The 12474-nt window shown below is 36.7% G+C and overlaps 1 protein-coding gene across 5 annotated transcripts in view; it reads right to left on the bottom strand.

Moving 5' to 3' along the window:
- The window catches only part of HGF (hepatocyte growth factor), a 58220-nt gene that overhangs the window by 41859 nt on the left and 3887 nt on the right, over positions 1 to 12474 (bottom strand). For 4 of the 5 annotated variants that reach the window (XM_039723797.1, XM_039723798.1, XM_039723799.1 and 1 more), the window contains exon 2: positions 3855 to 4020. In XM_039723797.1, the coding sequence (XP_039579731.1) occupies positions 3855 to 4020 (166 nt within the window). Of the gene's footprint in view, positions 1 to 194; positions 517 to 3854; positions 4021 to 12474 lie in introns of those variants that run through there. The other variant, XM_039723800.1, reaches the window with a different exon arrangement.

Below are 12474 nucleotides of genomic sequence, written 5' to 3'. Positions count from 1 at the left end.
TCACCTTGGAGGGGGCAACTTTTTTCCTTGATTTTTCATTAGAACCAAATAACAAATAACTGACATTATTTTTAGTCTACCATAAAATCTACATTTTTGTCATTCACCCCATATCTTCTGAGATATTTTATTCTGATCTGAGAAGGCATTTTAACACTACTTGATAATATCCAAGAGTCACACAGATTTCTTACACTTCATCCATCCTCTTCATCTTACTCCTCATTCCATACTCTTCAGCACTGCATCCTTCAACAAAAAGTTCCTTGATCTCCATTTAATTCACCATACAAGCTTTCTGTGTGAGATCTTGCTGTCTTCAGTTAAAAATGCTACAAGATCCTATCCAATCTCCCCAGCCTTCCTTCTTTCAAACATCTTCTTCATTATCGTTTCCATCACCAAACAGATTTTTCATCCAACTGCTCTCTCTACTCTGTTGACTCCAAATGTTTCCAACCTGCTAACCTTCATCCCTCTGCCCTTGTGCAGCCTTCTGTTCTCTTCTGGCTGATTCTCAAATTCGAGCATATCCAAGTGCCTCTCACTCCATCACTCACAAAAATATCCTTGACCTTTACTGCCTTTCCAATTACATTCTCGTTTCCGCTCCTCCCTCCTAAAGTGGGAATGCAGAATGCATTGTTTACAAACTATTCTTTCAGCTTTTGCCTTTCAGTTGCCTTTTGGTTTCTTTCCAGTTTGGCTTCAACCAGTTCTGCACATAAAAGTTTGTAAAAATCTTTTCTTGGACCCAAATCTGGAGGATTTTTATACCTCCAAAGTCAACATATTTGAGCAAATTCTTGGAATTTCTTCTACTGATACTGCCGATCACAACAATTTTTTTTTCTTGTTTCTGTTTGTATTGAGATAGTCTGTAGATTTTCTTACAGGTACTGAAATTCTGTTGTCTGTACTGGAATCCCTTCTTGGGTAAATAGACACTCCAAGCAGATAACAAAGGACAAGACAGTGACAATTTTACAGCTAAGGAATAGGCACACCTGCAAAAGTCACCTGTATAATAAATAAAAGAGTAACTGTATTGATTTTTTTTTCATCCATAGGAATTGTTTTGGGAAAAACCCCAAGGATGACAGTAGGAAAACAGAGGGAGCAATGAACTGCTAAGGATGGTGAAACAAAGGAATAAAACAGTTCAGCAGCAGCAGCTTGACAAAACTGATAGGGAAGGCAGAAAAAGAGGCTCAGAGATTTATGAAGTCAAAAACACAGTGTAAGTGAATCTCAGGAGTTCTTGGAGGATTTTAGGAATAATGTTATGAAAAAGAAACAAGTCTAGATAAGGATCTTGTAACTCAGCTGGAAATTAACAATATCTGTGCAAGCATGACAGCAAAGGGAATAGAGAAAGTATCTGTTCTCAAAGTTACATATATTAGCTTCAACAAAAAAGTGTTAGAGTTAAAACCATCAAGGACTAATGATTAAACAATAAAATAGTCAAAATTTACTTGCATGTGACACAGAAGCTTATAATGAAGAAACAGTTTTCTTAATTTCCCCCCTGCTTCCAGCAAATGAGGAGTACCTGAACCTTTACAAGTCTGTAGTGCCTGAAATCTGCTACTTTTACCACATTCTGGCAAAAAAGAAACCTAACACTGTTCCTGCTTGTGTACCTCAATATGCATAGGTACAGATGTTGCTCCCAGTACTATTGTCACAATTATGTTACAAAGCAATTCCATTTTTAATTCTTACATAAAGCTTACATACAGAAAAATAAAACATCATTGCTGTGACCCAAGTGATGGAGAACTGCTGCATGGATATGGAGTTAAGAATCAACCAATGAAAATGTCAATAAACACAGGAAATTTCAAGTCTCATATTTCAAGCATTTAAAATGTCATTTTGTCATTTATTTTAGAATGCTCCCACAGCAGGCAGGAAGCTAATTGGTTTTCATTTAAGTTGGCAACAAATTTCACCTTGTAATAACCATGTACTGGTATGAAGTTAAAGACTGGGATCCTAGGAATAAAAGGGAAACATTAGTAAGCACTGGATCCTTTAAAAGGGAACACATGTAAAATGTGTGTTTACAGTAGCATCAAAGAACAGCTCACTCTACAAAAGGATCCATATGGGGCCAAAAGGGAAACCACAAGAATGTTCTGAGATCCCTGCAAAGAAAATCCCATGCACTCTGTGCATAATGGTAGCACAGGCAAGACCTCATCACCTACGCCTCTACTGCTAAAGCAGGATTTTAGCACCTTCCCTGCTAAAAGCCCACCAGGGAAAGCAGGGATTCAGAGAATAAGTCATCAGGATCTGTAATTCTTCTCCAGATTCAGTGCAACGTAGTTGCATGACAGATTGCCACTTTGTTATCTGTGAGCAGGGCTTTTCCAAGCTGTACTCTCAAAAGTCCCACATGTCTCCTTTATGTTGTTGCATTGATTCATTAAAGGAGAAATTCCCCCAAAGATATCCATCAGACATTCTGTAAAAAAGAAAAAAGCTACAAAACATGAAAATATTTTAAAAATTCTGAGAGACTCTAAATTAATTTTATTATAAAAGAGACTACAGACATATATTAATTTGCTTTTTATTTTCAGAACGCAAAAGATAGCATCTGGAGCAACTACAAGTGGCTTGAGAAAGTTTTCCTAAACTGATGCTAGAATTTTTGTTTTTTTGGAGTTATTCAGAATTTGTTTTATACTGTGATACTTTTTTGCAATACTCCTTGCTGCTCTCATCAGAACTTAAGGATGTCTTGCTGTATTGAATACAACCTGATCCTTTTGACAATGGCATCAGTGGAAGCCCTGCCAATAGAGAAAGGTGTGGCTTGTATGAGGTTAAAAATATTAGTGCATGGAAAATATTTTCTACCTGAAAGAAGTTAACTCTGCTCATTATTTACACATATAGAGTACAGAACTATACAAATGAAATCTTGCCACAATGGAATTAAAGGCTTACAGAAGAATTTAATCACAATTGAGAATTTTCTCTGCCAAGGAAGAATATTTGTTGTCACATTTCATCCAGCTTCTATTTGTACCAATTGTCAAAACCATTTTATGTTTCAAATTCAGGCTCACATTTAGCTACATTTAGTACTACAGTACTCACCAGTACAGAAGTCATCCACTCTCTCCAAGATCTTCTGCAATGCCTTTCATTGATTGCTAAAGGTCTAGACTAAGGGAGGCCAGGGGGATCATGTAAGTCTAACGCATCAGAAAAATGATAGTGATTTGTTCCAAAAAATAGTAGAGAATATGTAGAAGGCAGACAAGTGATCAGCTGCATGATGTGTTTCTAAGAGACAGCAGATGCTGAAGCATAGCTATCCACAGCCCAGGTTTGATTCCATTGTATCAGATTCACAGTACTTGCCAATGAACTTCAGCAGGGCATGTATCTGTGCTCCATGTGTGAGGTTCCCGTTGATTTCAGCAGGAGTAATGTGCAAAGAATGAAGACAGAATATGGTCTGAAGTGGTGCTGAAATACTGCAGCTGTGATGTGTGACAATAACCATTTTATAACAGACATAAAAATCTCAGAAGTGTTCACCTAATGCTACATTGCAGCCTAAGTCATCAGCATCTTAACATGAGTACATTTCTTCAGCTATGTTATATAAAAGTTTACAGATTGAACAAGCTAAGAAGACAGACAACTCAGATAAAGCCTCAGACTGACACTCTCTGGACAGGTAGAGCAAGATCACTGAAATCAAAAATCACAATCTTTAGGTTGTTCTTCGTACAAGCTACCATTGATGACAATGACAGAGTCTTTGATCAAAGACTGTTGTTTGTTTCCTTAGGGAAAAAAACAAACAAATGAGATACATAACTTACTTGCAAGTGAAGGAAAGGCCCTTGTTCCTGCTGCATCTCTTTGCACATTGCTCTGTGGTATTTAACAGCTTCGTTTTTACTTCCAGTGTTTTGTTTACTTTAATAAGCATCAACTCTCCTGTTTTTTTGAAGTCATGAAGAGGATTTCTCTTTTTGCCTTTACCCTCTAAAAAAAGAAGTGAAGAATAATAAGAAAAAAAACCACAACAAAATAAACAATTGTTAAGAAGAATGCTAAGATTAAGGATGGCATTTGATATGGAAAACATTTTCTAGGAATTACAACATCTTCAGAACCTAAAGCACAGAGAATCTCACAAAAATAGGATGTAAGCATATACTGCAGATGAATTGATTATTTTAGGGAGTGACTTCCATTTCTAAAACCAAAATAGTAGGAAGTATAGCAAAAGTTTCAGTTTCAAAGAAATACTTGCATAATACTGTAAAAGGGTAAAAGGAAAAATTCTCACCCTTTGTCAATTTTTTTCAGAACCTGCAAAATATGCCCAATATGAGATCTTGTGAATATTTTCATGAAAAGATCAAGTGAAAAAGATCATCACTTCATGAATGCAAAAAGCAGTTCTTAAGACAATACATTTATCACAAATTGTGAACAGAAGTGGATTCTGGAAGTAACACAAAATGATCATTTGTCCTCTCACTGCTCCAGTGAAGTCCCAGTGTGTGTTGTGTCCAGTTTAAGTGTGACTGAACTAGAGTTGCTAGCTCACAGAAAAGATTATAAGGTCAAACAGAGGCCATAGCATGGAAATAGTCTGCAGTGTTGCAAAGATTCCTGCAAAAATGAACACAATGATGTTGTTTCCATGTCTCTACTGAAAAGCCCAGTGGAAGAGGTATCATATGGAGGGAGGAAGATTGGCTAGAGATGTTTGGCTAAAGTGCAAGTGGAAAGGTCTTTGATATCTGCAAGAAAATTCCAGAATTTTCCCAATATTTATTTGTATTTTTACTTTGCATTCCATGAAAGCCAGTCTATCACCGAAGGCTGTTCCATTGTCTCTGAAGACAGATACGCACATCTGGAGAGTAACTGTCCCTATTCTGTCAGATGAGCAATATAGGGAGAATAAATTGCCCTGTGGATCTATTTCTCCTATTTCACTCAGTGATCCCAGATCATCTTTTTGGATTAGATGGCTTATCCATGTAAGGTTAGGTGCATAAATTCCTCCTTAGTTTACAGAGTAGATAATAGTATTTTCCATAACTTCTTTCCGTGTAACTGTATTCACAGCTGTCCTTTCATTTTTCTCTACAGACTCTGCAACAATAATAGAACACAAATGCTCAGGTTCAATTTATTAAATTTCGCCAGAGGTTTTCCAATAGATAAAACCTCAGCCTAGTGCTCTGAATAGATCCCCATGCACATGCAGAGTGCAGTTAGGCCAGTAAAATTTTGCTTGGTGCACTCTGCAGAAGCTCAGAATAACTGAAAATTGCAACAGCTGAGGCTCTGGAGGAGTTACTGCCAGCTTCACGTACTGGAAACCCAACTTAAGAGTGTTCCCTGTGCAGAACTTCCATCCTGATCACTGAGTTCACATTTTCACTGGATTCAGCCAAATCACACCTCTCAGTGGTGAGTTATCCCTAAAACATCTAGTAATATAACAAAGACATTTACATTATACCTCATCAAGCTTCAGCCTTTAAAAAAAGAAGGAAAACAAAGGAGCAGAATATCTCTGCTATAACATCCCTATAAAATAATCCTCCCCCCATTCTCCTTTCTTTTTTTTTGAACTGATGAAAGTAAACTATGCTACTCCCTAGCATCTAACCACTCACAATTTTAATCCCAATCACAAAAAAAGTAATAAAAAATTATTTATCTTTAAATAGAACTGTTATTATTATATGAAGAAGCTTTTGATCAAAAAATCAAATGGTAATAATTTTGATGCTGTGTTGGGGAGCCATATCAGCTCTCTTAAGCATTTTCAGCCTACTATTTGTGCAGTGCACATGCACCCAAAATGCATCACTGCTTAGAGAAATGTTATGGTAATGTTCTCATCCTAAGGATCCGCATCCTGTTACTGGAAACGATTGTGTCTACATTGAAGCTGCTTTTTTTTTTTTTTTTTTTTTTTTTTTTTTTTTTTTTGTTATACCTGTGATAGGACCAAAGTGTTTCAAAAAGCATTGCATTTACCCCTTAAGTCAACCACAGAAAAACAAATCTTCTATAAAGCTTTTGTGGTGTATTTCTCAATCTATTATCTTCCAAGACATACTTGTTAGTTTTCTATTGTCTCAGCCAAGACTTTTATGTCAAGTGGTGCTAAGAATCTGTAGAGAAATATCAAAGTGTTTTCTTTCAGTTCCTGATACTAACATTTCCCATCTACTGATAAGTGAAATTATCTTAATTCCCAAGATAACAGCTTCTTAAATTCACCAGCCAGCATGCAAGAATATGATCTAAAAATCAAGAAATTCTGTTCTGACTGAAAAATATGGTACAGAGTTCTGCTTTTTCTTTTTGTCCTTCTTTTCCTAGCAGTTGTCCAAAGAGGATTATGGGTTTGATCTTGCATTTAGCAATTCATAACAGCCTGATTTAGTTTAGCTTTCAAACAACAACATTCTATGTCTTGCCTATAATCCAAAAGGCAAAGGGCCAAGTGCATCTGTGGTGTGACTGCTAGAAACATCAGAATAATGCAAAGCACTACTTTAACAATTCTCCCAACAAAATATATAAAAACAATATTCTTTTTGTGTCAAATTAGGCACCTTTATTAATAAAAAAAGTTAACACAAATAATGTCTTAGGCATGCTCCATTTAAAGGTTAGTATGCAGTATGCATACAATGCAACTAATTTGTGATTGCCATTCATTTCAATTTTTTAAACTTTAATTAATCAGGATTTCTTCTCATTTTGTGGGCCATGTCTTCTGATGTTTCCTGTAGTTTCATATCACATTACCAGGGAAGTCTGACATTCCACTTAAATTTGAAAATACTAGCAGCTGATTCAAACATAAAGGAATCCAGTCAAATATGAACCAACATTTTTTTCTTCAACAGAAACAAGCACTAACTATTTCTTCAGTCAACCTAAAAAATATCATAAAAAGGTGAGGATGGTGCCTTTTTCTGTTTCTTAACATGAAGCTGAACAGAAAAGAGAACAGTTCAGTCAGTGCCCAAGGAAATGGGAACTGACACATCTGCTCTAGCAGGATTCAGCATTGGACAAGTGCTCCATAATCTCAAAAGGAATTTCGATAGTGTCCCTGCTGGTTTTCCCATTTTCATAAAAGACTTCAAATATTTACTTAAGAAAAGAGGTACCTCACAAGGAAAGACATTTACCTTGCTGCTACAAGAGCTCACCTTTCAGTTCCCTTACTAGATTTTCAAATGAAGTTTCTGTACAGTCTTCTCAGACAAGAATCATTGACTGAGACTGCTATAGGGCACCTGGAGGAAAAGATTTCCAACAATACCTTTTCTTGGAGCAATTCCAGTCCATGTCAAATAATCTCAATAATCTGAGATAAAGAAAACTGACATTCTACAGCATTTTTGTAAGAAAACTCACCAGCAAGTTCCAGGGCTTGTATTCTAGAACCTGCTTAACTTTAATTATCTTAATACAAAACAGAACCAGTAACACAGAGAATTGTGAGCAATGGAGGCCACAGTATGCAATAACATAGAAAGACAGTTTCTTGATTAATAAGAGAAACTGGTTTGAATCACCAAAGGCGTTTGTATGTTGATCTCTCTTTCTCTCCAGGTATTCTATTACCACTGGGCTGATAGAAAATTTACAGCAGTATAACTTGTTTTCTCCCTTCTGGCCTTGTGTCCCACACCAAAAAAGGGCTTTGGGCTCTCAAACCACCACATCTCTCAGTTCTGCAACTCCCTGATTATGTTCCACATCTCAAAACTTACACCTTGCAGAATACAATTGGTCTGACACTGAGCTATAGGAGAGTACAGAAATTCAGGAGTTTCAGATTTTTTAGTGATCAAATTTTACACCCTCATGTCTTAGTCTGATCACAAAACGTATTTTGTTTTGCGTTATCTATTTAGTAGTAAAAAACCTACTACAGCAAGAACGACAACATTTTTGTGGTAATCAAAATAGCATACAGGGTGTCACAGGGCCTAAAGATCACCTTTGTTCATTACAATGAGATCAAAACATTACTTGTGTTATCTACAGCAAAATTTTACAAGATTACCTGAATTTATCTGCTCCATGGTAATCCCTTTCTCCTTCCTCCACCACTACAGCTTTTTCTAATAAAGATGTACATTTTAGGCTGCAAAGTCTTATGGAGCACAACTGGAACATACTGGCTGCCTCCTCTGGAAAAATCTCTACTTCTATGAACTTGTTACAGACAAAATCTTATAGGAAATACCACTTATGATGCACTCAGCATGTCAGCTTCCAGGGTTTCCAAATTGCACTCTAGTTTATGCAAAAGTTGGTAGTTTCTTAAAGAAACACATCTTGAAGTCTCCTGATAATGTAAGAAAACTTATTCCTTTTGTTTCTTTTTAATTTTGCATTGACTTTGTTATACAGAACAAAACCATCCAAACTAAACACCATGTTTTCCAAATGGGAAGATAAATACATTTAAATTAAATGTTTATGTTTTAACTGGGATTCTTAATGAAAAGTTGGTGGTTTTTGATTAAGTTTTATTTCCCTTTTCTGTTTGTTTAGACTTGCAGAACTTGAGCATTTTAATAATTATTTGCTTTGTTGAGCTAAACTTTCAACTGTGTGGGGACCTTTTATAACTTCCAGCTTTTGAAGAATATAAATACTCATCAAAGAACATCACTGTTCTTTGTTTGTCAGATGTCAGAAATAAACTAAATGCACTGGAAAATAAATGAAGAAAATGAAGATACCTGAATTCCTCAGGCTAGCTGCTGCTGTCAAAGAACTGCAGGAATCAGCTGCAGTCCTTCCAAATGGAGAATGAAATACAAAATAGCATGACATGAGGAGAAATATTGAAAATAGGGAAATTGTCCACATGCTGTGCAGGAAGCACAGAGAACCTGATGATTCAAAATATATTCCAGTGAAGAAAAATGGTCATATAAAGTGACACAATTATTTCAGAAATATAAAACAGACATAGATGCTGTTGTTAGTTATCAACTGGCATACTAGATCTCTGTTTAATATTTTGCATCACGTTTGTAATGAAATTAAGCCACTTGACCTTGAGCAGTTAACAGCTGGACTAATTAGAGATTGACTTATTTGTGTTATAATTGATAGCCAGATCAGAATGCTAAAAAGAGATCAGCTATTAATCTATTAATTTAATTTTGTATCACTGCAAGATAAAGAAAAACTGGATTTTCCCAATGAGCTAGCAAAAACCAAACAAACAAAAACAAAACCAAAAATAAATAAAAATAAAAAAAATAAAAAGAGAGAGGAATATCACGTGATTTAAAACTTGGGTACAGGGGGTGGGAAATCAGAAATCTACCATCATATGAAAGACCTTTAATTAAAAAAAAAAATCCCCAACTTTAAACACACCTGAAATAAATGTAGGAAAGCACAGTTCAACACAGTAAATATATCAAACATTTTTTCAGGGGACACCATACTTGACAAAAAATGCATAATAACTCATATTCACAAATTTCTGAATGGGAAAAAAAAAGTGCAAAGCAAGAATCTGCAAAACAAAGTATTATCACAGTGTCAGATATATCAAAGCAGAATGCTTATCTCAGTATAAACATTGACAATTTAATAAGAAAATTAAAAACAAAGTATGTTTATGTGCATAAAACAGAATTTGGCAGAACTTGTGTAACAAGCAAAAATCAGTGAGTGGGGTTTGAAAAGCAAGCAACAGCTCTCATCATATATGGGTTGAAACCAGTATGCAAATACAGTGAGGTGTTTAACTTGTCTATAAAATATGATAGAAAGGATAGTTTTAGTTATATTCAATAAAGTATTTCCAAGACAATGCTTCTTAAAGGATATAAAGCATCAAGGGTAAACTGTATTCTAGTGTGTGCCTCAGTATGACAGCATAAATATACTGGCTTCATCAAGAAAAAAAAGAAAAAACAAACAAACCAAATCTTCACCAGATGGTGAAAGTAGATGTTACTAAATGTTTTTGGATACAACATGCTAAGTTAACAGTGTGGTCACAAAAATAAAAGAAAGGATGTTAAAGAGGAATGTTGATACTAACATCATTAATAGGGTCATCACAGTATTGTAATCTGTGTGAACAATTTGAAAGCACTTTTTCAATAAATACATTAAATAATTTTGTCTCTTAAATCCGGTCATAACAGAGTTACTCTGACAAAAAGAATTAGTGCTCAACACTTTTAACTTTCATTTACTGTGACTTTTCCTTCTGCCTGTTTCAGTATCAGAAATATCCAGATTCCTGGCTAGAACACAAAAAAGTGAACACCTTTTCCAAATGACTTCTCAACTGGGGGGAAAAGAAAAAAAACAAGGAAGAAAGGCAGAGCAACATAATGAGAAACTGGAACAATCTGAGTTGTGCCCAAGAAAACAACTTTGTAGGACTGGATAGGCTTAAAATGCCAGATTAAGTTTAATGCAGTTATTTATGTAAGACAATAATTTGGCGTAAAAGAAGTTTACCAACCATACCCGTAAAATCTGCAGTCAGCTGTATAGATGGAAAGTCACCAAAATAAAAGCAGCTGTCCAAGGAGGCATCTCTAGCTTGTCAAAACTAAACAGTTTCTCAGAAGTACCTGGAGGATGATGTGAATATTTTAACTTCTGACATTTATTTTCTTGGCACAAGAGCCTTATGGGGAAAAAAACCACACAATTTTTAGAAAGTAGTTTGAAATATATATAACTATCCATACAATATCTATATATAATAATGATTTCCGTATTTCTGCGTTGGCTCTCAGTCTAGTTGTTGAGCAGATTCAGGAAATGCAAAAAGATATTTCTTTTTGGCTTAACGTTACCACTCACACCACACACCCACACCCCCTTATTAGCAACTGCAAGGACTGCCATATAACTGGGAACCCAACTTCATGTTTATGCTAAGTCCTGCCTTTGGAGCCCACTCCTATGGTCAGCATGAAAACACAAGGAGCTAAGGATAATGCTAACAACTGATAGTATATTCTAAAATTGGATGGTAGCTGCAAATGGACAGATCTTTTCCTTCCAAGAAAAGGTTATATGCTCAGCAGGATGCTGGGACCAATTGGCAGAAACAAATGTGCAGCAGTTTGACTTACTGTATCTAACTTCTGCCTAAATTACTGAGAGGATTTTCTGTTGTAAGATTTGTCTTCTTAAACATTGTGCCCAAGTATTGAATCCCCACCATTTTCCATTGCGTTCCACAATCTTTACAAGCACTTGGTGTCTCCTTCGAGGCAGCCAGCATGTTGTGCCCTTCCTTTGTGATGGTGTCCCAGCCAACCAGAATTCCGGGCATGTAGCAAGGGGTAAGGAGAAAAGCACAAGTAGACAGGGCAGGGATTGAGCAAAACAAAGAATGACAAGATGGCTGAGGGCAGCAGAACAGCCCCTGTGAGGAGCAATGAGAGCCTTGCTTCATGTTGTATACATAAAAATAGTGCTGCTGGCCAAGGCAGCGAGTCATAGGAAAAGCTGGAGCTCGGGGGGGACAGAGGGAGCAGCCAGTCCCCAGCTGGGCCAGCAGCACCGAGGACTGCCAGGCACGGCTGGGCTCATCACACAGCACATGGGTGGAGGCCCACAAGCCACTGAAAACTACAGCTAGATTTTGCCAACACGTTTGACTAATCTGGAGCACGTTCCCAGCTCTGCTTCACCACAGTGCTGCTCTGCATGTAGGTACTAACCACGTTTGGGAACAGCTCTACAACCCTCTGGGCACTGCCACAAAAGCTGACAGGAGAAGATGGGGTAACAGTGAGGCTGCCCCCACCCCTTCTTCTCAGTTTTTTTAGCTGCTATACTTTCCCAAGAGCAAGGTTCAAATTTTGCTTGCATTATTGGCTCTTGTCCTACTATCCTTGATTCCCAAGTAAGCATGGAGAACAATCCTTTCTCAACTCCATGATCAATCCATTCTCACCTCTGTGCTGCCTTCCAGCCTCTGCCATTCCACCCCATCCTAATGCTGATGGGGAGAAAGCGAAATTCCAGCACTCATCCAATACAAGTAATTGTAAAACATTCAGGACAATGCTTTTTTTCTCCACATGATGCTTTTACTCAAAAAGAGGCCCAGTTATCCTGGTTTTAAACCTCCTTGGAAAAGTTTGAAATGCTAAAGTGGCAAACTAATGTTCAGCATAAAGATCCAAAAGGGAGATATTCTGCTCTCTGAGGGAGACTGCACATTTCCCTTCCAAGCCTGGCCTCACTTGAAGTATTACAATAATGACAGATGAGCTCCTCCAATAAGAGGCTTTCCTTTCCTTGACTTCAGTGGTCAATTTTCCATAGTTTTACGCAACATTTTAATCTCATGTCTTTCAACTCTATATTCTCCTGCTATGTTGCTTATGAAAATGGCATTAATAGAAACAGAAAATCTGTTAAGCAGGGTAAGTGCTG

This window comes from Passer montanus, unplaced genomic scaffold, assembly GCF_014805655.1.
Source record: "Passer montanus isolate IOZ18808 unplaced genomic scaffold, ASM1480565v1 scaffold50, whole genome shotgun sequence".
In the NCBI taxonomy this organism is placed as follows: Eukaryota; Metazoa; Chordata; class Aves; order Passeriformes; family Passeridae; genus Passer; species Passer montanus.
The sequence above is the reverse complement of the archived record's forward strand: the minus strand, read 5'-3'. Positions and strand labels throughout refer to the sequence as shown.